The sequence below is a fragment of the Vanacampus margaritifer genome, chromosome 20 (genome assembly GCF_051991255.1).
Source record: "Vanacampus margaritifer isolate UIUO_Vmar chromosome 20, RoL_Vmar_1.0, whole genome shotgun sequence".
In the NCBI taxonomy this organism is placed as follows: domain Eukaryota; kingdom Metazoa; phylum Chordata; class Actinopteri; order Syngnathiformes; family Syngnathidae; genus Vanacampus; species Vanacampus margaritifer.
The window spans coordinates 12,526,395-12,553,841 of record NC_135451.1 but is presented as its reverse complement, the minus strand read 5'-3'; the positions used below and the strand labels follow the sequence as shown (position 1 = coordinate 12,553,841).

Here is a 27,447-nt window from a genome sequence, read left to right as displayed (position 1 = left end):
TTCAATCACGCTAATTACTACTTTCCTATTAGCTAGGGATTTGGTAGCATCTCAGGACATTCCAGAAAGGGCATCAAAAATATGAATATTCCACAAAAATTTAAAACACGAATAAGGGATTTTGTTGAACTATGAAAACATGGCGGCTCAGGGGAAGTCAATCCCCCCCAAAAATATTGACAATAATATGTTCTATGCAGCCCCACTAGTCTAAATACGGTATTTGGTTAACTCGTTTGCTCCCAAAAACGTAAATATTTTAAATATTACCAGGGTCCCAAAAACATATTTATACGTTCTTTATGTTGTTGTTTTTTATACTAGATGATACAGAAGGCTTTGATGCAGCCTCTGAACTGAAGAGAACGCTTCAAGCATTGGTAGTTATTACCAAGTATAAGAGATCAACCAGGGTCATGTTGCAAAAAGGCTCCTTTTCCCAGTGTTTTAAACAGATTTGTGAATAATGATGAAACTTTAATTGCCACTTTTTTTTTTCTTGATAAAAGAAGAGACTCTAATCTTTCTTTTGGTAGGTTCCGTGTTTTTAATAGCAATAGAACACAATATTCTGTGGGCCTTGCAAAATCAGTCAAAATCCAGTAAAACAGCCGTGAGCGAAGGGGGTTGCTTCAGTAAAAATGGCTGAGAGTCAATGAGTTAATATTGTGTTAGTGCAATATGAGTTTAGCAGCAAAATCCAGCAGTTTTTCCCAAGGAGGCCATTTTGCCAAATGCTGTCGAGTGAAAATGACATCACAGTAGCTCAACTGTGATGTCATCTTCAGTCGACAGCGAGTGACAAAATGGCCGTCCTCTGAGATAGATAAAACTCATATTCCACAAATAATCAGAATGTCATGTTTAGACTAGTGAGGTCACATATAACACATTATGGTCAAGAAATGTTTAAGGTCGACTTCCTGTTTAAAAAAATGTTTGTGTCACATTTCCATAAATTTCATATGTCGGACTTCATAGAAACTGAAATGGCCTGGGCAAGAATAGCCGGTCTGTTTTAAAGGACCAATCGTCACTTCCTCACTGTATGATGGAAAGCTGGCAAACAGCAGGTACTAAAAAACGTCAATCTGACTCACCCTGGAGAAAAAAGGAGAAACCTGTTTCTCTTCTCTTTTGATTTACTCACATTGTCTATTCTTACAGAGTTTGCGTCATCTGTCATGCCTGTAAGACCACCGAAAAAACGAACCCCCTGCAGGGGATAAAGTGCCGCCTGGGTGCGGGACTATTCCTCAGCTGGAGCGTGAAAGCGAATCTTTCCCCTTTACGTCTCCTTTCGGGGCCCCCGCATAGCTTCGCAGCCTCGTTGGCCAGACCCTCGGCTGTCAACGACCACTGATTCACACCACGCGGCGGCCCAACGTAATTTTCTTGCACCTAAAACCTTTCAAGGACATTTAGCAGGTCATAAAGCTGCAGAATGAAGGTCTTGCTTGACCCCCCCCCCCCCCGCCCCGCCTTTTTTTTTCTCTCTCTCTGCTCGTTTCCCACCTGACTCACCGTCGCTGGCGGGAAGCTGACACGCAAGAAATAAGAAAGGAATGCTGTTGCTGCATTGCATCGAAAGAGAAAGGAGCTTTTCTCAGCAACGCAAATACAAATGAGGCTGATGTAAGCGTTGCTTAAGCCCGTTCGTTTTCTTTGTCTTCTTTGTGGCTTCTCTACGCTGAAAATTCTGACACTATGAGATGAAATTCTATCCATCCATTTTTCAGTTAACAGCCACGACTTATCAAGTGATACGAAGTTTTAGCCCGGCAAGTCCCAAGTGCTAAAATTGTGTGCGAAAAAGTGTGAGACAGTTACACTTCCTGCCCCTTTTCACTCCATTTAACTCATTCACTGCCATTGACGGCTATAGACGTCAAAAATTCATTTGAACTATTTCTATTAGTTTAACCTTTTTTTTTTTTTACTTTTGTTAACAAGAGTATGAAAACCTAGGGACAAAAATTATTGTACATTTTTAACAGATATAAAATTTGTGATTATTCGTGAGTTAACTAGTAAAGTCATGCAATTAATTATAATTAAAAAATTTAATCGGCTGACGCCCCGAATTTTTAATAATCTTTTCTTTTCTTTTTATCGCGTCAGGTGATTACAATTTTTAATTGTAATTAATCGCATGACTTCAATAGTTAAGTCATGATTAATAATTTTTTTTATATCTGTTCAAAATGTAAGAGAATTTTTTTTCTAGGTTTTTATATTCTTGTTAACAAAATTGGGAAAAATGTTAAACTAATAGAAATAGTTCAAATGAATTTTTTGACGTCTATAGCCGTCAATGGCAGTGAATGAGTTAACTAACAAGTACAACTTCATACCAAACACACGTACTGTTACGCTCCTAGCACTTAAACCCGAGAGCTTTAAAGTGCATTTATGAAGTGAGCGGAGACGCTGCTGACGGACAAATGACAAATTATAACATGCCGTGGCTTGCTTTTATAACACGTCACACACATAAAAGCCAACGTTATCATTAGGCAAGCGCATAAAGGGAAAGTTAAAGAGCAGGTGCGGAGTGAGGCGGCACCTGCACGAGAGCCCGAAATGTCTGCACATCGACAGTCGTCGCGCAGATGATGGCAGCGTTCAAAGCATCGTCTCACAAAAAAAAAGGGTGAAAGTGACACAATAAGTTTTTATTCTCTTGTCAACTTAAAAGTGGAAACAAAAGGTTAAACTAATAGAAATATGTCTGCATTTTTTAGTCATTGATACAGTAATTTCATAACAAATCATAAAATTGGGTTAAAATGAAAGAGATGTACTGTACTGTAAAAAACGAGTATGATATTGATTTGCGTTGGTCATTTTTTCTGCCACTAGATGGCATAATTGCAAGATTTGTAAGATTTTTCTTTTCATATTAAGAGCTATCTAATCTTTAACATTTTTTTTTCAGTTAACCTTTATTTAACCAGGTGTCTGCTGCGTTGCGACTGGAATTCCCCCAGTACAGGCTTTCCAAGTAAGGGGCGGTCATTAACTCATTTTCTCCCAAAAACGTATAAATACGTTCTATTTTAAATGTTTTAAGTTTACCAAAGTTTTTTTATGCTAGTTTTTTTATGCTAGAGCATACAGAAGGCTTTGATGCAGCCTCTGAACTGAAGAGAATGCTTAAAGCAATGGTAGTCATTACAAAAACAGCCAGTAGATGGCAGCAGTATAAGAGATCAACCAGGGCCATGTTAAAAAAAACTCAATTACTCACAATTTGAAAATTTTTGGGGAATAATGATAAAACTTAGCTAGATTGTAATGCTAATTGCTGCAAAACGGAAACTTTTTTTTTTCCTGATGAATGGAGAGACTCAAATCTTTCTATTGATAGGTTCCAAATTTTTCATAGCTGTAGAACACAATATTCTGTGGGCCTTGCAAAATCAGTCACCATCCAGTAAAACAGCTGGGAGCGAAGGTGATTGCTTCAGTGAATGAGTTAATCACGCGTTAAAGGAACTAATTTTGACAGCCCTTGATTCCGTTCAAGGGCCAACTAGTCAACTACGTCCTAACAAATATATTTGAATTCCCCGCTTTACTCACAGAACGCGCAGGCAATTAAAATTCCTGGTGGTCTCCATGCCATCGTTTCTGTTTTCATAGACGATTAGTCACGTTTTGTCCCAGTCAAAACACTCCGCCACAGACCTCCTCGGGGCTTCAGATTGGAGCGGCAGATAGAGGCTGCTGCTTTCTCCCACAGAAGAACACACTTGCGGTGGATATCGCAGTGTAAATATGACATATTATGCAACAGCCACAACCAAAACAGGGTTAAAGACGAGAGAGAGGAAAAAAAAAGAAAAAAGAACTACATGTAAAAAAGAAGCTTTTTCCTGTATATAAAATTTGGAGGCCGTCCAATTTTGCGCACCCACAGGCTCTAAAAGCTCTTAAATGATAAAAACTGTTATGATCTGACCAGCGTTGAAGTAGTTCGGTTATTTTTTTAACTTAATTTTAAAACAGGTAAACATTTCTTTTGGACCCAAACATCCTAAACAAGCGTTCCAACTAATGTTTTTGGCTTTTCAGTCTCATAAAATAAGCTTCTTTTTTTTTTCATGCCAACCCTGTGTAAACAATACTGCTGACCTTAAACAAATGCCGACGCAATCAGGTTGATAAATTCAATGTAAACAACATAATAATCCGACCTTATGAAAATACCGCGCTGCGCTCCCTCTGGCATGACACCAAACTCATCGGAAAAAGGAACATTTATCAGCGCGGGAAATGTTAATTGCATTACGCGGAGCATGTCCAATTTTATAAAGGGTGCCTTCACAGTACCTTGGGAATAAGTCATGCAAAAAAATAAATAAGGGAGCCTCGACACATTAGATAAGATTGATAGGTAAAATAAAAAAATATATACACAGTATGAAGCGACAAAGTGGCTTATGTTAAACTATTACAGACTTTTTAGAGATTAATGGACAATAATCTAAATGGGTATTGGCGCGTAAATTTGGAGAGCTCCAGAGCTGTAAAACTCCGGTCCAGTGATTTCTAATTATGACTCTGGCTTGAGTCATGATATTTAAACAGCGTTAGCAAAAGAAGTACCTCATTTCGAAATAATGGCGATGCTTTATTACAGCCAACACTTGCTGCATTTATAATTTCATTGTACATTTTTAAGAAGCGATCTAACGAAAATGTCTCGTAACTCTGTTGAGTGGCATAATTTGCTCTGATCGATTGTTATTCGATAGAAGTTGCTGAACGTAACTTCTGCTAACAAACCAGGCGAAAGTTAGCCCATCCTTGACATGCAAACGTCTTAAAACGATTCAAATTGATCACTTATGCTTCTTTGATAGGTGTTACTTTCCTATTAGCCTCTAGCCATGCATCTTAAAGGGGAAGTCAACCTTAAACATTTTTGGACAATATGTCAAACTCACCAGTCTAAACATGACATCATGATCAATAATTCATTTGTAGAATGAGGCAATGACCAATCACTGCTCACCTGTTTTCTGAAGCTGAGCTGTGATTGGTTGTTACCTGAGACCTAAATGGCCGCCTTGTGATATTAGTAAAAACTGCTGGATTTTGCTGCTTAACTCATATTCCACTAACGCAATAGTGGGGCTGCAAAGAACATATTATTTTCACGATTTTTTTTTTGGGGGGGGGGGGGGTGCGTCTCCCTTGAGCATTTTTACACTATTTCTTTAATGGCTTAAAGTTAAGTGAGTTGAAGAAAAACACGAGCAGGTAATATGCAAATATTCGACCTCAAATCGTGACCAGGAAAGAAAGATTTATCTGCGTTCCCGCTAGACAAATGTATTCCACTCGTGAAGTTTTGTAATAAATCACAAAGGATTTCTTTGTCAGCCGCGTGATTTATGACGATGTCAAGCAGTTGGCTGAAAACGAGCCAACGCGCTGGATACAAAGTCAAGCAGGCACGTGGGTGAGAGAAACCCAAAACACGAGGAGCCCGCTGTCACCGCTGCGGCTTTCCTCGTGTAATTGGTGGTTAGCCACTTGGTCAGTGCAGCAAGTTGAAAATGTTCAGGGAACGACACAGGACAAAAAAAGGGCTTTTCGGAATTTAGGATTCCGGTCAGGCACGTCGTCTTTCTCCTATTTCAGAAGATTGAGTGATTGACTGCAAGACCATGAAGCGCTACTGTTGGCTCGGCTCCATTTTTCTACTCAGAGCCCAACAATTCATCGTCAAGGTACCGGAGAAATGCTTCATTGGACACTACTGGGCTTGCTTTTATAAGAGATTATTTCTTTCTACTGCCCACGAACCGACGGCGGTGTTTCTCTTTTCATGAAGGTCACAGGGCTAACCGAGCTCTAAAATGACATTAGGATAGGACAGGGACTTAAATCTGACCATGAACACACACACAGTCGCACATCTGTGCATTCACCGTTCCCACATTCTGCTTAGAGTCTTGCTCAACAGAGCTGAAAATTGGAAATGGTTCTGGAGGATGCGTCTTGTACAAAAAGCCCGCATTTGACCTCAGATACTCAACATCAATCAACCGATTACCGCTACAAGCGCTAACTACCGGGAATAAGGAACCTAGAGTCATGAGCAGATGATTGACAGCTGGCCAGTCACATGACACATTGACAAACAACTTAGAAAAGCAAAACGGCAGCGAGCTATTCATGTTCTTGTTTTATAGCCACATTTTTATCTCAGTTTATTTTAAACACAACAACAGTGGTCACAAAATACATACATTGGCATATTAAAAAAAAAAAAAAAAAAAAAAAAACAGAATTACGCTGAATATGCATGCAAGTGGTGCAACGGATCACAAAAGTCATGGTTTTGGATCGGATCGTTTTTTTGGATCACAAAAAAAATAAATAAATAATAATTAATAAAAATATTAATAATAATAATAATAATAATAATAATAATAATGATAATAAATAAATACATACATACATAGTACTTAATTTATTTTACAAAATGCTTTTGCCCATTTAAAAAAAACCACACACACACACACAAACCCCAACATGTCTAATATGGCAGTTTAGGATTTAGGAACACAACTTTAAGTGCAATATAAAACAGAAGCATTCTTATTTTATACATGGTCCATGTGTAAAATAAGCTATTAATGGCTTTAAGTTGTGTTCCTAAAATCTAAACGGCTAAATCTGACATTTTGAGTTGAATGTTGTTGGATTTTTTTTACATTTATTTAATGGGCAAAAGTGTTTTATAAAATAAATGAAGTCAAAGTTCTTTAATAAAAAGACCTCCAAGTGCAATTTAAGGAATATTCCCTTCCTTTAAACGTGAAGAGTGAATTACAAAGTAGCCTTGATCCATAATAAAGAAAGCAAGCCAGGTACCAGCTGTCAAACTCATTTATGGTCATTACTAATGCTAACAGCTAACAGCTAGCTGCTAGCTGCTATCCACTAACATCGGAGATTTGTGCCATAATCATACAATGACGGCGTAACTAGCGGTTTCTTAGCGTCCTAAATTAGCGATTGAATATGAGTCCAGTTGATGTTTGTCGAAACTATATAAGGTCAATGAAAAATACGACGAAGAAATCCTAAACGTCGAAAAGGGCAAGCCAAACTAGCCATCGCGCCGCGACACGGCAAAACTTCAAAAATAAAAGTCTACTAAGGCTATTTTGCTTTTGAGGACAACATCTAAATTCTGTTTTTAAAAAAGTTTTTGCTGTATTTAGTATATTTTAGCATGCTAAAGATGATTTAGCATTAATTTCATTGTGCTTATGCTCATTTTGAAGATTTTGACAGTTTCACCTGAAGTGTACAATCGAGGGCTGAAAACGCATTTAAAGCAATAAAAAAATTCATTTTGGCCCGCACAGCTAAAAAAAAAGAAAGAAAAAAAAAGCAATCGATTCCAGCAGTTTTTCAAAGAGCACGCCTGTTCCCTGCTGTTCTGACAAGCTTGTTCTTGTCCTGCAGGTGAAGATTGACTGACCAGACAGTGTATTAACTGTGTATTTTTTTGGCACTTCTAGACTTGGGGGTGGGGGGGGCAAGGTTTATCCATCAGCGGCGTGCAGCCTCTTAGCTGCCAAACGTGTCCGCACTCCAGTGTGTGGTTAAGCGGAGCGGAACGCACTCAAGACGGGGTCCGGGTCTACTTTCCCAGAGGTCTTTGGCATTTCTGGGCCTATGAGCCTTTCAGAGCAAAGCGACCTCAAGTCAATATGAATACAAACCAACCACCAGGTGTGCCGTATATAATCAGCTCCTCGCCAGGTGTGCTTTGCATTCTGGGACAAAACCAAGGGGGAAAGGAAGTAATTCCCCCTTTTACTTTACTACAGTTTTTTTTTTTAATCACCTTAATACCTACCAATTTTCAGCTTAAATTCATCTTTTTTCCACCGTTTCTAACAGAAGCTTCCCTGTACTGTTAGAAACACTTGGAGTTCATTTAGTCCCCTCAAGGCACAATCCACACTAATACACCCTATTAGTTTGTTTGGTGAGTTTAAAGTTGTAGATTTGAACTCCGTGAGAGACTCCCACGCAGGTTTGAGGTTTCATATTCTGCCAACAAATATGACCTAGACTTGGGAGAACCAATTCTTTTTTTTTTTGCGCTCAGTCCAGCTCAGACTATATTTGATTTGATACAATTCCAGTTTTGGACCAAAAATGTCAATGGACTAAAAAAAAAATTATAATAAAAAAAAATAATTAAAAAAGTAAAAATAAAAATAAATAAATAAAATAAAATAAAATAAAATAAATAATAATAATAAAAAATTAAAAAATAAACGTGAAGGTTTCAGACTAAAGTTTCCCTAAAGTTCTGGTTTGGCCTTGGCTTCTTAAACCCGCTTTGGACTCGTCAGTTTTAGTGTCAAGAACTTCGGGAGTCAACAATTGTGGGTTTGACTATCCATCCATCTATTCTGCTTATCCTCATTGACTTTGTTAACTACCATTTTGCAAATATTCGTATCTACCTCCGCCCCACCAGAAAAACCCTTTTCTGAAAAAAATAAAAATATATATATATTCGCATCTACCTAATGATGAGGATACAGAACCGCCTTATGGGGGCTGAACACGGCCACGCTGTGTCTCTCACGTAACGTGACAAGCCGAGGAGCTCTCCGACAAACTGGTATGCAAATGAGCTCGTTCTCAGAAACCCTCCTTGGCTTTTTTTTTTTTTTTGTTTATCCCGTCATACTCTGCAGACAGTCAGTGCGGATGAGAGTTAGTCGGTCCCTCTGCCGGTGATGATGAAGGAGGGGAAGAGGAGCAAGCTTTGTTGGCGTTGGCGCAGGGGGACGGACCCCTGTTGGCAGTCTCAGCCTCCACTTACAAACCGTCCAGATTTTTCCCAGGGTGAGGACGACGAAAGGCTGAAGAAAAAAAGGCTTGCCTTTGCGTTGGCTCCGAGTCAACAAGGACCCCCCTTAATCAGCCTGTTAAAGATTCATACTCGCGTGTAGTTTCCTGGTTCAAACCAAAGAATCAAAGAAATCAACTTTGATAGCGCAAAGTCCTGTATTTTTTTTATTTTTTTGCTTCTACTCAACATGAACTCTCAATAGATCTTCGTCCAAAGTCCCTAAGCTTTTACTCACTATAGCCTTCAGCATCCAGTTTTGGGGGACTTTTGTTACCTACCTCGCTCCCCCCACTGTTGCTGCCATGCCTCCGGGGCAGCCTGCCATCGGCACCCATGCCCCCCCCCCCCCCTCATGTTCTTCCTCTCCAGGCTCCCATTGATCAAACTCAGGGGCCCCGGAGGCGAAAGACCGCCAAAAGGAAAGATGAGGCGGAATTCAGATATTTTTAGAGCAAATACAGACAAAAAAAAAAAAAAAAAAACTATAAAAGGTGATAAACGGGATTCTGCCTGCAGCAAGCGTAGTAATGCATTCTTCATAAAAATAAACCAAAATACTGCACGAGTAATTGGCTGTTAAAAGTGACAACCGGAAGTAAATAAAGCCGTCCGTTACTGTTTGGCAAACAGGCCAAGTTTGTGACGCAATGTTCTTCTACAACCGATTTCCCATAATGCTTACCTGCGTATTTGAGAATTTGGAAAAAAAAAATTCTCCCATGTCACTGGTATGTGTGAAAGGTAAATCAGAAAATGAAGAAGAATCCCCTATATCGCAATATTGTTCATAACAAGATCGCTATCAGTCGCGCAGATTCGAGATTCTCCGTCATTCAAGTTATGGGAACCTACAAAGGTTGAATCGAGGCCAACTGGACTTGTTCTTGTTTGTTGAAAGTTTGTTGATCATAATCGAATGCAGTCGCAGCAACAACGATAAAACAAGTTTGACACCCTTTGTGAACGGAAAGCAATGCGAGGTCGAGTCAAGTTGAAGTTTCGCACAGACTTGTCCCCGTCGCGTTAAGTGGGCGACGCAGAAGAAAAAAACAGCGTTAAATAACACCCGGGGCTCCTTTGGTGGAGTCTGTGAAGACACTTGAGTCGCGTGCTCCGTTGCCGTTCCCTCTAATCAATCTCTGCCGCGCCGTGTTTACGACGCCGTCTGCCAGGGCTCCGTGTAAAAAAAAAACCTGCTCCAGCACGTCCGGCTTCTTGATCTTGTCTTTAAACTAGACGACCTTGACCGGCACATTATCTCAAACGCTAAGATATTTCTCTCTTTTTTTTTTCCTGGAGATCTCAGGATTGTTCATTCGGTAATTTTACCGATTTGACATGTCATCATCAGGGATGTGATTTGACCAAAGTGAAATTATCTGAAAATTTAGCCGGGGGTCTGGGGTCTGGGGGTTTTCCGTGTTTTTAAGTACTTTCAATGCACTCACATGACAAAGAAATAGACAAAACAACAGCATAAATTTTCAATGTATATTGAACTATCCCATATAAAATGGCAGCTTTAGTCAACTCAAAATCAGTCACATTCAAAAACATTGGACTGCCTTTGCTTTTAAAAACTATCACTGAGAATATCATCATATCTAACTAATGTGATTACTAAGTTAACACATAAATAATGTTGAAGAGTTCAAATTTCATGAACAAATAATTGTATCATGACCAAATGAAAAGTAACTCATATTAGAGCATACCACAAATGTCTTTGTTATAGCAGAAGATGTTATCTGTCGGAGTCATGTGCATACACAATGAACTACTAAAAAAAAAAAAAAAAAAAAAAAAAAAAAAAAAAAATCGGATTTTTTTTTTTGGGGGGGGGGGGGATAAAAAAAGCGGAATTCCGCGAATTAGCGGAAAAATCACATCCCTGCATCATCATTGGTCTTTTTTTTTTTGTGGGTGAGAATTTGTATGTGCGTGCGTGTGTGTGTATTCGTTAGTTCACCTAAAACCAATTAAAAAATCCCAAACCGTTCACCTAAACCGAACACTTCCAGCCAGAGTCGTGAGGCCGTCAGGAGACCCGAGGAAGGACCAAAGAAAATATAAAGATATTTCGCTCTCAATTTGAGTGACGTCGGCGATCATAAATCGAGGCTGATAAACAAACAGTCGATGATAGGACTCGATAAAGAACGCAGACCAGCGGGGAAGATGCGAGGTAATTGGCAGACGCACTTAAATCCAAGCCAAATAATTCACCGTCGACACGTTCAAGGAGCGTATATTGCGCGCGGGAGACAACAAAAGCGGTGCGATTCAGCGGCTGTCAAGTCAGTAAACACTGACCCACTTTGCGAGGAAAAAAAAGACCTATAATACCTTTAAGATGACAGTGTGAAAAGAAAAGGGTTTTTATATTCCAACTGAGGGGTGGCATTGATCACGTCTTGACATTATTGAAGCCATTTTACTGTCTAAAGCAGGGTAAACAGATTTCTAACATCTTGGCTGATTTTTCTTAAATGTCAAAGACGCCACACACCACAAGCTAAAAAATGACAAGGTAGCCCACCACACACATGGATAACGCCATCAATAACCGCTTGTCTCCTATCCTGAACTAGAAGTCTGTTGTAGTACCAGGACTGACATGTGAGGGGCAGTATGGTGCTACAAGGTATCCAGAAACACTAGAATAAGAAGTAGAAGAAGCAAGGTTACAAAATAACAACAAATAATGATGAATTGATCAAGGAAATTAGTTAGCCAGTTTAAACCTAGTTTCTATTTAGTTAATCCCTTGTGAAAACAACAAAATCTTTCAGTAGGACTAAATTCAAGTGATTTTTTTTAAAGGCTAACAACAATAAAAAGTGTATTTTGAAATTAACATTTAGTCCGAATGAGGGCATTTTCTCCACTGTTTTCTATGCTAATTAGCACATACAGCAAGACGGATGCTACAACACTTTTTTTTATTTTTTATTTTAAATGTACAGTAATCGAACTTGTAAAAAAAAGGTTAAATTATATGTAAAAAGATATTTTGAAAAAAAAAAAGTATTCCCTTGAGAGGGCCCTATAGGTGGCCATTTTATTCGCCTTAAACATCGTATCATTAGCGAAAAAGCTGAAAAGTACATTAGTGTTAAGGACAACTATTCATTTCAAAGAAAACAACAAATAAATGATTCCTCCACTCATTTTCAAGATTAATATTGTTTACACGCATTGAAAAAGAATGGTTAAGATTATATACTACTACCCATTTTTTTTATTTGACTTTGTCTCAAATAAGAACTCTCCCTCCGGCACAAAAAAAAAAAAGCACCTTATCTATAATGAAACACCATCTGCACTATTCAATACAACAATAAACGGCAAAGGTGACTAAGCAGCAAAAAAAGAAATAAAAATAAAAATCTGGACTAACAAAAGCCCACAATTCCCACGAGGACAAGAAGACGAGGAGGGATAAAGACGCACACACGATCGTCTTTCCAAGAATTTACAAGACACGTGATAAATGTTGATTGCCGCCCTACGAGCAGATTTATGTGCAATAACAATCTCTACACAGCTTGACGATTAACGTTGACCTTTAAAAACTGGCGTCGCGTAATGGACGTGCAGATGTGTGATATTACCTCAGCGGAGTATTAAAAAGTGGACGGCGAGACTTCATATTTTAATCGTTAGTTAGCTGGAAAGGAACCACTTTTTCGTTTTTGCAGTCCGCTTGCATCGGGGCCAAGAGATCAAGCTATATCCAGCTAATTGAGCTGTGGTCAAAAAAAAAAAGTGATCTGTGATTTTTCAATCTCAAACGTATATATTTTCTTTTCATGTGTGGGGTCTTTCACATTGCAAAAAAAAAAATCGCTATGTGTTTATGTAATGCACATAGCAATAGCACATAGCACATAGCACAAGCTCCTTCCTTTTTTTTTTTTTTCCTGGAGCTGCCTCCTTGAAACGCCAGCTGTTCACCTGGCAGTCTCACTCCATTATCCCCCTTTTGTGCATTGTCTTCTTGACAAGGCCGGACCTGTTTATGTCTTCAGGACAGATGTGAAGTCCCACAGGGTATTCCCAAGCTCTCGTTCCTCTCATTCCGTTCTTTCGCGGTGGGCCAGACAATTAAGACAGCGGACAATAAGTGCTGTGGAAAGCAAGTGTTTCATTCTCTAAAAGCTCAAATAGTTGATCTAAAAGGAAGTCAAAATTAATCAACGGTGACATTTTCAGCAGGAGCGGGAAGGAGGCTGCGCTGTGTGCCTTTGAAGGTTACATCAACCGATATCAAACGGACACAAATAAAGATTAAGGCATACACTGTAGAGGTATCACATGCTTTTAGTCTGGTGAAAATTGATGCATGGTATTTAGGAGTCTGTAACTCAAAAACGTATGCTCCCAAAGACGTATTTATATGTTTGTTTTCTTTTCTTTTAAGCTAGAGCATACAAAAGGCTTTGATGCAGCCTCTGAACTAAAGAGAATGCTAGTAGTAGTTACTAAGTAGTAGTTATTACAAAAAAACGGCCAGCAGGTGGCAGCAGAGTATAAGAGATCAACCAGGGCCATGTTGCAAAAAGCTGTTTTCCCCACTGTTTTAAACAGATTTGTGAATAATGATGAAACTCAGCTATATTCTAATGCTAATAGCTGCAAAATAGAAACAGATAAAAATATACTTTATTTCCTGATGAAAGAAGAGACTCTAATCTTTCTTTTGGTAGGTTCCATGTTTTTATAGAAATAGAACACAATATTCTGTGGGCCTTGCAAAATCAGTCAAAATCCCGTAAAACAGCGGGGAGCGAAGGGGGTTGCTTCAGTGAAAATGGCTGGGAGTGAATGAGGTAAGGAGTCCCCTGGAAAGTTAGGGAAAAAAATACAGTAGATTGTTTATGATGGCTCATTAGATTTTTTGATGCATTCAAATTATGTCATGGACGTCCGCAAATTTATCCAAACGTTAGTTTTTGGGTTTTACAAAACTTCTGTGCTCTGCGTTGATTGGCCAGTCTGCATTAGCGAAGGTCAATTAATCAAATGACATTTTGAGGAATTTCGATTGCGCCCAGTAGTCTTGTAGTGAAGGAACTTGGCTCCAATGCTCATAGATAATTCCGGCTGCACTGAGAGGGTCAGATAACTTTGAGGGGAGCCTGCCAATCAAACGTGCCTGTAGCCTCATTGCGAGTGAGACGGGCTACCTTGTCATGTCCGCACAACAATCCTGCCACTCCAAATCTGGACATTTGAACCTGCACCGGAATCACTAAACTAGCTGTAGCACCGATGATTTAGATGACCCCGCCAGACTCATGAGCCTAAATGGCCGAACGATGAGATGGAAGTGTCACGAGCCCATTCAATTGTGCATTTGCTTCCATTAGGACCTCCTTATTGGCCCCGTGCCTGTCTTTGTGTTTGCAAACTAGCTGCGCTGTTTGCCTGAGGCTTCCTGGCAAGTGTTGCTGTTGGCCGCCGGCCGACGCCGCCCCGCGTGGATGTGTTTATCGCCCATGCAGGAGGAGGTCAGGGCTGGTTCTAGTTAATAATAATTACTTGTTACACAGGCTGGGGCGATATGGCCCGAAAATAAAATCTCAATTTTTTGCAGTCATTTAGGACAATTCCGATTTTAAGCGATTTTAACCTAATAAACCCAACAAACATTTATTTAAAGGTTTCATTTATTCAAAAATAATTCCTTATACTAATTCTAAATTAATTTCAACATAAATTTAACATTCATAGTTTGTTCTTAAATGCCACAATTAAGTAGTTGGTAGCTATTGTAAACATGTCTCATCATGTGCAAAATTACAACTCACAAAAACATATTTTAATAATCCAGAAGACAATATTCAATTTCACGATTTAGCGAATTTTCAACGATTCGATTTTTAACTCTTTGACTGCCAGACGTTTTCAGAAAAGGGATGCCGTGGGTGCCAGCCGATTTAAGCATTTTTGACTGATCTTTCAAGGTTCACAGAAAATTATTTGTTTGGACTATGGAAACACACATACTACCAAATGAAAGATTGGACTCTCATCTTTCATCAGAAAAAAAAGTTTGTTTCTACCTTATTCCGTTTTTCAGTAATCAACAATAGAAAATGGTTAGTTTTGAAAAAAAACGTCTTTTAACGTCTTTGGCACTCCTCCATAGGATTTTACTAAACATTATTTAACGTTTTTGGCAGTCAATTAATTCGAATTAATTCGATTTATTGCCCAGCCCTGCTTGCAACATTTACTAACAAGGGAGGCGTAGAGCAAGATATTCTTATAATCAAATAAAGTCCGAATCGCAGCAGATTTGACTTGAAATTACTAGATTACTAGAGTAAAAAAATCCAAATGTCTGTCAGCGTAAGAGTAAGAAAGTAAAGTAAAACATGAAGGAAATTGACTTTGTAAATGAAATGTATTCAAATATTCATGTCCTGACCAGTCCAGGGTGCAACCCCCCAAACCCCCCCCCAACCCCCCCGTCTTACCAGCAACCCTAATGAGTAGAGAAACCGGGTGGCTAAAACTCAACAGAGCTTAATTTATTGCATGGTAGGTGTCAAATTAGATCCAGGTGACTATTTATTTATTATTATTATTATTTGGATTTGCCACAATTGGCAGTGTGCAGGCTCCTAATGTTGATGATGCACAATGCCAGAGGCCTTTTTGGGTAAATGGTGAGCTGACAAGACATTTAATCGATAGTTCCACATGCCTGCCTCGATCGTTGGGGTGGGTGGGGGGTGTTTGACGCCGGTGAAATGAAACCCCTCCTTTATCCAAAATGAGACTGGAGAAAATATTTCATACACTGTCATTAAGTCCGCTACAGTTTCTCATGCCGACATTCACACCCGGGCCTTTCGTTACAAATAACATACTAATGAGGATAAGCGGTATGAAATATGGATAGATGGATGGATAATTAAACGGCTCACGCTGATTTTGTTTGCCGTCGGAGTAAGCGCGTGCGGCGAAGGCCTTCAAACGAGAGTCAATTAGTAGTTTATAATCCTCAGCAGCTGACAAACAGGCACGCATGCAAATGGCTCTTGATGACCACAAATAAGCAATTCCATCACCAACCAAGGCAATTCGTCACATTACTTGGACGGCGGACGGGTTTATCATTTTCACAACATAAAACACGGGGGTGAAATTATTATTCGATGCCCTGAAGTTGAGGACGAAAATGTTTTGTTCACCCTGACTTGTTCGTGTAAGACCCCCCCAGAAAAAAATTGAAAATAAAAGCTTCAGCTTGGGACTGAACAATATATATTAATACTTGAGTCATTAAAATGCTTTTGCAAATGTCGGAAGCAGATTTAGTGAGAGAGTCGGGACAAAGTGAAGGATAACAGGGGCCATTACTGAGCTTTTTCAACACAATCGAGAATATGACGAGAGCCAGGCTTGCTAATATGACATATTTAAAGAAATAACTGGTAAAAAGAAGGAAAAAAAAGTTTTGTTTTTTTTGTCTTACAGTCTTACACATCTCACAGCAAAAACAAGAGTTCTCCAATGAACAATGATTTCCGAAGGAAAAAGCAAGCACAGATGAGGAAAGACAGAATACGCGCAGTTGAGGTTCTAATAATCCATTCATGCAGAACCGTAGAGGTAACGCATATCATCTATAGAAAGAACCGGTGAAAGCAATATGAAGTCAATATCTTGCGGGATCTAATCCCAGTCGAGACTCCGTCGACAATCACTCTGCACTTGACTGAAAACCAGTTTGCAGTCCTAGATCCTGTTCTCTCTGAAACCGATCCAGGCACGGTGTGTCCATCACATTATTAGTCTCCACTTTCCGACGTTACTCCGTTTTCTTCCTACCCACAAAATCCGTCCGTCCGTCCGTCTTCAATTCCGCTTATCCGGGGTCGGCTAAAGCAGCAGCTTTAGCAGGGAAGCCCAGACTTCCCTCTCCCAAGCCACTTCACCCAGCTCCTCCGACGGGATCCCAAGGCGTAGTCTCTCCAGCGTGTCCTGGGTCGTCCCCGGGGGCCTCCCGCCGGTAGGACATGCCCGGAACACCTCCCCAGGGAGGCGTCCAGGAGGCATCCGAACCAGATGCCCGAGCCACCTCAACTGGTTCCTCTCAACGTGGAGGAGTAGCGGCAATTCACACACACAAAATTGGATAAAACCGAAGACCAGTCCAGGCATGGTGTGCGCTATAAGGTACTAGACTCCATAAACTTTGCCACAGTGGTCTATTCTCTTCCTGACCGGTCTCCTCTGAAACGCAGACAGCGTGTGTCGTCTATCATTTAGGATGGGCTCCCAAAAAATGATGAATGGGACTGGTAAGACCCCAAGAACTTCTCAAAATGAGAATTAACCCCTAGGCGTTATTGTGACCATTTTTTGGCTTTTTGTTGGTTCTGACCAAGCCATTTCAAAATAAAATACTGCCCACGGGTTAAGGTGAGTCATTGGCGAGTGGGAGTTAGTAGGTACGGTTACCCAACCCAGTTAGCACATAGCTGGCGTTGCTGGAGATGCCACATGCAGCCAGGCCCGGGCTTGTGGACTTGCCAAATGACAGCGCCGCCGTCCGTGCCAGACCGCAGACGTGATCTATGGAGCGAATTAAAAAATGATGCGAGCCTCCTGATTCACTGCGACCACACCCGGGGCCCGCCAATGATATCACCTAGCATAAAGAAACAACACTGGACTCGTGGCAACACACCCACCGGTTATGTGTCCCGAGTCCCCCAGCAAGTGGACAAGACGAGGTTTTTGATTCAGTGGTAAACAGGATGAAAGCGAGTTGCCAAAGTTCTTCTTTCTGCAGCTGCAGCTCTCGTTTAGGAGACGCATAGTCAAAGCTTGCGCAAGGTTCCGTGCAAAACAACAACAACAAAAAACTCCTGACCCCGGGGCCCTCTGGGAGTCCTCCTTAATCCGCCCCCCTCCCTGGCAGCCCCTTCATCCGCACGGGTCAAGCGATGAACAGGCCGAGCCTCGCAGATGTTCAATCTTCATAACTCATCCACGGACTGGAGTCGCATAACAATGTTTGCCGTTCTCTTACGAACACGGAAAGTGACAGATGACGATGTCCACGGCTAAATTACGCCTCCGGGGGTGGGGGGGGATTGCAGGACCCATGAATCTGAGCCAGTTCTTTCTGTGGTACTGTGCCCTGGCAGACAGTGACACATTCTTGAGAAATGCTGTCAAGTTAAAACAGCGAGCATGTTCTGCATCAAAGATAAATGAAAGATGCTGGGGTTGCCGTGAGATTGTATAGTCTCGGTCATACTTGAGATTATTACGGTTGAAATGGCAGCCAATGAATCATAGTGATAGCTAACATCTTTTACCAAATAAGGGCATATGGATCGAGGCGCGTCCATTGTGATTGAGCCCAATAGGCTCAAATAAAAATGCTTTTCTATGAGCTGAGAGAAACATCCATCTCTCCATATTGTGCCCGTTATGGTTGCCGGTGAACTGGTGCCGATCTAATTTGACTTTGGTCGAAAGGTGGACTAAAAAAATACCGAATGAACAATACTGAGCTCTCCAGGTAAAAAAGAAAAAAAAAGAAAGGTGGACTACATCCAAGATTGGATAAGAGGTGAGAAACGACAGTTCGTCGCTGACAAATCAAAATATCGGCAGTCGATGTAGCTCGACGCTAATGTTTTCCACATCGGTCTTCATGACACTTTGGATTTGAGGCTACTCGACCACAAGGGACTCTCAGAGGGGGTTCATCGTTGGCACACTCGAGCAACATACGACAGTAAATAAGAGATCCGGACGTCACGTGACTATTTCACTGAACAGGAAAGTAGTGGCACGGTGTTAATGGATTACAACGGCGAGCTTCCGCCCCAAGAGCGTCAGGAGTTCTTTCTTACAATTTGGCGAGTGCTTTAGGCTTTACAAGTTTGTACAATCCGGATTTATTTCCCCTTAACGCGTGGCCAAAATGCCATCAAAGTTAGCAGTTTCACCCAAGTGTTGCGGTGTTATTTATATACGTTAGCAACTTAGCAGCTGCTAATACGGCCGCGTCCGCCGTCATTTATACCGTAAAAAGACTTCTTTATCAGTTAATAAATTCAACCGTGTAATATGTATTAAACCGTAGCAGCGCAAATGAACCAAACAGATTATTTACCCCACATTCTGCGTGTGCTAACAGTTAGCATCTGCTGATTTAGCCACCATCTACAAACAGACGTGTTTTCTATGCTGCCAAAATGGTTGCGCTAACGGGCTATTTTGGGACACGTGACGTCAACGTCCGGATCTCTACAGCTGAGATTTGACGACTTTTACTTTACATTTATGGGTACATCCACTATCTATCGGGTTGAGGCGCAAGGGAAGCCCAGACTTTCCTCTCCCCAGCCACTTCAACCAGCTCCTCCGGCCGAATCTAAAAGTGTTCCCACGACATCAGAGAGACAGTCCCTCCAGCCTTCTGCCGGCGGGACATGCCCGGAACACTTCTCCAGGGAGGCGTCCAGGAGGCATCCGAACCCGATGCCCGAGCCACTTCAACTGTTTCCTCTAAATGCGGAGGAGCGACTGAGTCCCTCCCGGATGGCCGAGCTTCTCACCCCGGCTTTTATGGGTAAACAGAATAAAAAAAATTAAAAAACAGGGCGACCCGGGCCGCAGCCGTCTGGCGGAAACCTGCTCGAACATCTCAAATAAGAGGCAATGATGCGAAACCCAGATGGAGTGATCTCACGCTCGACCTGTCGCAGACGCGGCGTGCCAAATATTTTATGTCTAACGGGAGTGAGAGTGAGAAGGATGGGATTCACAAATGACTTGCAGACGTTAAAAAGGCAGCCGTGGCAGACGACCTTTAAAAAGAAATGGCCCTAATTGGGAAAGTCAACTTTTAATTTCATTAAGATGTTTTTTTATCACCGAAAAAATCAATTAAAAAAAAAAAAAAAAAGTTTTTATGTTTGTAATAACGTCAGTGTGAAGCTGTGAATAAAATGACTCGTCAACATTAAGAGTGCAAATAATGACCGATTAAGACCCTCCTCTGACCGCACCTGCTGGACTGGTCATCAGTTAATCAAACGCAGGGCGCAGGACAAATAAGAATTCAGACTCACGTTCACACCTATGGACAATTTAAAGTCCTAAACATGTTTTTGGAGTCCTGGTGGAAAAACCGACGCACGCACCCCACGTGACTGTGCAAATTTACAATTCGAACCCCGAACCTGATCAAAGGCATTCCGAACAATTCTATTTAGCAAAAACCCCTGCAACGCGCATTATAAACTCAAAGCATCTTCTTAACGTGGAAATAATCCTCCTCCTCCACACTCGGCCTGAAGAAGCCGCTCGATGAAGGGGAACCAAGTGCTACGTTGCCTTGTTGCCATGAAACGGAGGCATGCTGAAAGAAGATAACGCACCGCGCCGTATACCCAAGATCCCCCCCCCCCCCCCACCGCCACCGCCGCCCCTCATCCAGACTTCATATCCTGAACTCAGCAGGAGGAGGGTGGCCACTCGGGTCTCTCCACAAAGCAAGTTGTTGGCCGCGAGGTTTAAGGCATGCCGCGACATGCCTGCGCAGCAAGTTCATGTGAAAGTTCATCGTTTGTGTACGACTGCTTTCGCCGCCGAAGTGAAGTGAGTGATAACGCTACATAGGAGCATCACCTTTGTCGGATCGGATCGGTCCCTTTTTGGGTTTTTATATTTAATTAGTCGGGATTTAAGCTAAACCTATTAAGAAGATTAACCCTTCTCTTGTGATCCTCTCAACAGGGTTACAATCAGCATCACATTCTATTCAAAAACGACCTCCGACTGCGGTTATAATTTCACCCTCAGTGGGTCACAATTTTAGGTACACCTGCACGAACCAATCAAACGTGCAATATGAGGCCTTATTGAAATTACCCTCAGCCTGAGGAGTCCGTTTCCCTTGGCAACATGATATTTAATAGGCATGGCTGTAATGTAAATTTGCAAAATTTACACCAATTATCGTCCGATTTATTTCTCAAAATGCTAAATATCGACATCGGCCTTTTTACGAATCTGAAGGTTGATAAAGCTGGTATCTCATTTTAGGGTTTTCATCAGGATTTGTAAGATGTTCACAGACAGTTTTTAATTGTCGCAAAGTCAAGTCAAATATTCAGACAATTTTTCACTGTCTGCGATGATCTTTTGAAACATTTTAGGAACCCTGACGAAAACCCCAAAATAGTAATTGTGAACTTATTTAAATTTTCACTTTATAAAAAAAAATGATGCTGATACCGGGAAGTCCCTAGACTTTTTTAATTTTTTTTATTTAAATAATTAAATAATTAAAATTAAGAAATTATGTTGAAATTTTGGTAAACTTTATTTACTGTAGAAAACTTTAGGGAACTATTGCTTAGTTTTTAATTTAGCTGCTGATGACCCTGGATGCTCCCTGCAATTTTTTGTTTTATTTAATACTGTATTTTTAATTTGATATGTTTGAAATAAAAAAAAAATATATTTTTTATTTTATTTACGCTAATATTTTCTCTTTTACTGCAAATTAGCATCGTCTTGAAATATTGGTTATCGGCCTCCTTGACTACTAATAATCTAATAATCTACCATTTTGCTTTGAACAGGCAATTTTACACTCTAGAAACAGTTGGGCCACAAATAACCCAACTATGGGTAAAAAATGGACCGATCCTCTACTTGGGTCTATTTGACCCAACTTTGAGTCAAGAAATGGGGTCTTTTAGTGTAAAACAACTCAGAAAGTTGGGTCAAATTGACCCGTAAAGTAGATGGGTCCATTTTTGACCCATAATTGGGTTACTCTTAACCCAACTGTTTTTAACGTGATAGGGTCATTTTGGACCATCCAAGTGTCCTTCAAAGAAAAATCTGCCGCAGAAACCATGTGACAGTTAATAGGCATGTCTATCAGGAGTAGACTCCGCCCACAAAAATATCTTTAGTCAACCGTGGTAACTGTCGATCCTGATTGATTGAACTCTTGGCTTCTTTTTCTTAAAATATTCATTCTCAGGCTAATCTGAAAAACACGTCTATGTTTTTGTTATGCGGAGGAGACTTATTAATGGTGGCGCTATCATATCTGTATGGTTCTATGTGTGTACCGCAATTAAGTAGGCTGTAGCCTTCCCCCCAAAATGTGACTTTTCTTCTTCTCCAGCCAGAAATGAAGCATCTAATGCTGCCTGACTGCGGCGGGCAAGGCGGACGCTTTCCAATCATTTGCGAAGGGGGAAAAAAAAAAATAAAGATGTTTATCAGTGGCGGAAATTGCTTGTCATTTCTCACTGAGCTTTTATCCATCACAAGCCTCCCTGCTCGTGACCTTTTCAAGCGGGCCTTGAAACCAACCGCAGGAAGACGAGGATCTGGCGGGCCCACATGAAAAGACGATGATGCAAACTTGAAGAGGGGCTTAACTGCGCCGCGTTTCATTAACTAGTGGCCTCTTGGCTCTTTGTCTCGGGCGCCTATTGAACCCCAGCGCGCCACTCCTGAGCTCTAAAGCCCCCCCCCCCCCCCCCCCCCCCGCTTGAGCGTCTTCCCACAGCGGCCCGAGTGGGCGTGCCGGGGAGCGTCGAGGTTCCAGGGCGTGACTAATGCGCCGGCCTGGTGCTGCTGTTGCATGCTGGTACGGGTGACGACCCCGCTTCTGGCTTGTATGGCGAAAGGCCGCCGGGACTGCCGCGGAGGGCGGCACAATGAAGAGCCCCCCCCCCCCCTCCCCTGTCCTGGACGTGCATCCCCCCACTCTTAAAGCTCCCAACCCCCGTGATGCATTCTCCCTTTTAGTTGGTCATTCGGACCGGCAATAAAGAAGCGGACTCTGGCGATGTGTGGTTTTAAAAGTACACTGCTCACAGGCAAATCTAAAACAATTTTAATCTCAGGGAGCTATTTATTAAAAAAATGTTTTTATATATATATATATAAGAGAATCTACTGACCCTGGAAATTTAAAAGTTTAAGATTTCAAGTATTTTTAAAATTAGAGGACAAAAAATGACTGTAGAAAACTATAGAGTAAAGATAGACCGATATGGTTTTCTCAGGGCCGATACCAATTATTACTAGTCAAGGAGACCGATAACCGATATTTGGAGCCGATATTCAATTTCAGTAAAAGGGAAAAAATATTGGCGTAAAAAAATATATATATTTATATAAATTTCAACTCTTAAATTTGTTGGAATGTCTTGAATGAAAGCATATGTTTATTGAACAGAATTTCAGATTGGCAAAGCATCAATTTTTTTTGTTTTTTAAATCTTAGACAATCGTCATATATGTTACAAAATTCTAACATAAGTATGCCTTAAGAACTAAATGAAAGCCTAAACAATTAAATATCATAGCTCCCTATAGTTTTCTACTACAGCATAAATAAATAAAAATCCATAATTTTTAAATAACTAAAATGTTAAACTTTCAGGTATCTTTGTTTTACTTTCAAACAAAAACAAAAGATGACGAGAGTTCCAGCATCGCTAATTAAATTAACGGAAAATCTAAATAAATCATTTCATGAGGTCAACACAGTTTTAAAATGATCTATTATCGGCTATCAGATTTATAAAAAAATAAAAAAAAGGCCGATATGATATTTGTCATTGGCACCGATAATCAGTCAATCTCTAATAGAGAGCTATGGTATCTACTTGCTTAAATTTTGACCCTGGGAAAAACATATTATTAAATATATTAAATAATATTATAAAATAATAATATTAAAAATTCTGTTGCTTTTAGCAGGTTTTTTCCAATCGGACCCGACTTCTTCCGCAGTCACTTAGCTCTCATACGTTACAGTAGTGTGAAGTCACTGTAGTGTCCGGGTACGCTCCACACGCCGCCACAATTTTAGCACATTAACAGCCTTGAGCACAGCCATTAAAAGCAAACCACATCATTACACCGGTCGCTATCTCTCCCTCTCTCTCTCTCTCTCTCTCTCTCTCTCTATCAATCGAACGACACCGCTGCTCTCACTCGCATATGCCGGCGCATTCCAGGCCCGAGAGGAACATCTCGTTTTCCATTCGGGGTGCAAATTATCTGGGAAAACAGCCCCAATTTTGTGTGCCACTGCTGAGAATCACATCTTTGGAAAAAAAACAAAAAAACAAGTATGAGTGCAGGATGTTGTGTAATTCCGCACAGATGTTCACCACAGTTTCCAACAAGAGGTAGTGTTTGATACCATGCTTTGTGTTCCCATGGTACACTGCTTGGCACCCTTTTGTTTGGGACATAAAAAGATGGTGCAACATACAATCTTAAAAAAAAGTTTTGATGTCTACAAATACTTAGTTACTGTACTTAAATACATTTATCAGGTATATGGTCTTCACTAAAATTGTTTTTTTTTCTCTTCTCATTCTACGTATTACTTTCTCAAAATGGGCCCATTACATGATTTCAACTGCCATGGCTAACAAGAGATAGATTGAAGATATCAAAAGTTGGCCTCAAAGCCCTAAAAGTAGGACTGCGTGATTAGCGCACACTCATGGCCCACTACGAGGCACTCTAAAGTAGCCACGCCCGCCAGCCCATATTTGTGGTCTACATACTGGTTGTCAAATCAAACATTATTTTATTTACCCCCCACTTTGCGTTTCCGCCTGTCTTTGCGTGACATCCGCACACTCGCGGCAGACAACGAGGCACTCTAAAGCAGCCACGCCAGCCCATATTTGTGGTCCACATGCCGGTTGTCCAATCGAGCATCATTTTATTCACCACCCCACTTTGCGTTTCCGCCTGTCTTTGCGTGACATCCGCACACTCGCGGCAGACAACGAGGCACTGTAAAGCAACCACAACAGCAATAGGTAATAGGCATAACTAATCAAGCTACTGTAACTGCATGTCGCAATTGTGCCTGGATTACTGTTGATGCTAACAAAGGCGCTAATGTTTTTATATAGTGCGTGAGGAGGTTTCACGCTTTTTATCCAAAATTGGGCACTAGATAGTTCTCAGTCTTCCCTTGACAGGTTCTTAAATAGAAAGGACTATTGCGCCTCTCCGCCATTAATAAACTAACACAGGGCGCGCCACTCCAGGTGTGAGGAAGCACCTCTGTCACATATCTAAAAATATTGTCCTACATACAAAACAAGGACATGTCACAGAAGGAAAAAGAAATGCAGTCAAGAATGCTTTTGTTTCAATCAGTCCATCTCCCTCCTGCAAGAACGTTCAAATGCGCTCCACATGCAGACTGACTGAACTGTCAAACCACGCTGGCGCATAAATACGACACACGTGCCACCCGATAGCATCGCTCACAGAGAAAGCAAAGGGTGGGTTGGGAGGGGGGGCTTGCGCACAAAACACACACTGCTTTAATTTACAGTCACTGTCAGCAGCTGAACATATTCACCCAACCGCTGTCTGGTGAAAATGCACTGGCAGCAATAAACGCTCCAGGAGGGAGGGAGGGAAGCGGGTGGGGGGGGAGACGAGGCTGTCATGATGTTGGGATGACGACTTTTCTCCGAGGAATACACTGACGTGACCTCCTAGGTGCGCTCGTTTACCACACAGAGAGTATTTGAAGTGATTTAATTGCAGAGCCGCAGTGTGGTCGGAACTACATGGGAGCATTATCGCGTCAACAGCTAAACCTAAGCAGAGCTGCAGTGTTGTTGGATGCACACTTGATTACAGATAAAACCCCAGGAGAAAAAAAACAAACATCCATCATATTTTATAGTGTTATCTCAGCTGACTTTTGGGATGAGGTGGGAGAATATGCAAACTCCACACAGGAGGGAATCAAACCCAGAACTTGTTGACTACGGGGCAAACGTGCTAACCACTAAGGCACTATGCTGCTACAATAACCACAGTCAAAGCTCCGGACAAATCATGGAAGGATTCAAACCCAGAAGCTCTCCACTGCGATGCAAACATGCCAAACACTTACAACCGTGCTTCCCAAAAAGCTCATAACACATAATGACAATGTTTTCATGAATTTTGCCCACGGAGGACCAACCCCTAGCTGTAAGCCAGTTAATTGCTTAGCGCTCGCTTAGGGTGATTATGTTATGATTATCACAGCTTTTTTTTTTTCCACCATTACATTTTTTTTAACACCCAATTTAGCTGCAGTTCTTGTTTTGCTTTTAAATATTTAACCAGACGACAAAGAGAGGTTAATACACTGAAATGTGTGGACTGTAAAATCTTCTAGTAGCTTGGAAAAGAACAATAATAATAGCATGCCAGATCTCATGTATGGTTATGACACCCCCCAAACTTACACGACATTTAAAGTCAACAAAGTGTAAGAGAAAGAAAATGTGAGCAGGTCTCCATGTGAAGGTGTTGTTGTTGCTTCTTACCGGTCTGGGCTCCGACGTCGCACACGCACTGCACAAGCAGGACAAGTCCGAGCAGCACGTCCAGTCTCCTCTCCAGCGCCATGGCCACAGATATCCGAGAGGTGGTCGTCTTCCTAACCCCCCACTATCCGCCGCTCCACTCCTCCGAGGCGGCGGAACCCCGCAGCTCTCTCCTTCGTCTTCCCGGAGGAAACAGAAACGGGGAGAGAGAAATAAAAACCTGCTTTGTCTTCCTCGCGGAGGTGCTTTTGTCTCCCACACAATTGCGCGCCCCTCCCCTGCTTCCAAAGTGAACCAACACGATGCGCGAAAATATAAGAATGAAATATTCAAATGTGACGAGAGGGAAAAGTTGAACGCATCGGAGCTCACCCGGTATGATTCGGTGTGTGTGTGTGTGAGGTCCAATGTTGCGCTCCTGGAGGAAAAGAAAGTGCGCGTGTGACGTCACCGCCCCTTGCAGCCAATGAGATGGCGTCTTTTTGGATGTTGCGAGAACGCGCTTGGTAGATGAACGTTTTGCCGCCTTTCCTGTATGGCGTTATCGCTAAGCTAGCTATGCTAAACAAATGACAAATGGAAGGGAAATGCCAAAACAAGTCATAAAACATCCATCTACTTATTCTATGTATCGATATCTACCTAACAATTGCTAAGATAGCTACCAAAGGAAAGTAAATTATGGGAAATGTCAACAACTATTGACATATCCTCAATAACGTTCACTTTTGAACTACTAAGTGTCAAACTGAAAATCGCTAAGCTAGCTACATGTTTAGCACGCTAGCTAGCTAGCTATGTGCAGTGGTAAGAGAAATTACATATGTTGCTCTGAAGTTACACTCATAAAAGCAGCTTTCTTTGCACTGGGCTGGTGACATCCTAATATTGTTTATCCTAAAGTGGAACTTTGTTATCAAATTAGCTCAACTATTCAAATAATAATAATAATAATAAAAACAGCTAAATACCAATATTACCTTAGTGCAAAAGTGCTATAAAGAAATAAAAGAATGTATTATTTTGTACATTCTTGATATCTCGCCAGAAGTTGTGGTCACCTTTAAGCAAGTACAAGCGCTACAGTGTTGACGCCATGACATCACCATCATGTGTGTTTTCCCCACCGGCGGCCAGACCTGGGAGGGAGGTGGTAGTCTTTTT

The 27,447-nt window shown here is 41.2% G+C and overlaps 1 protein-coding gene across 4 annotated transcripts in view; it reads right to left on the bottom strand.

Moving 5' to 3' along the window:
• plxdc2b (plexin domain containing 2b) overlaps positions 1 to 26,697 on the bottom strand; it is a 65,178-nt gene extending 38,481 nt beyond the window's left edge. For 3 of the 4 annotated variants that reach the window (XM_077553898.1, XM_077553901.1, XM_077553899.1), the window contains exon 1: positions 26,284 to 26,675. In XM_077553898.1, coding sequence (XP_077410024.1) covers positions 26,284 to 26,365 — 82 coding nt within the window. In that variant the 5' untranslated portion in view covers positions 26,366 to 26,675. Of the gene's footprint in view, positions 1 to 26,283 lie in introns of all 4 variants that reach the window. The other variant, XM_077553900.1, reaches the window with a different exon arrangement.
• Between the last annotated feature and the right edge of the window lie 750 nt (positions 26,698 to 27,447).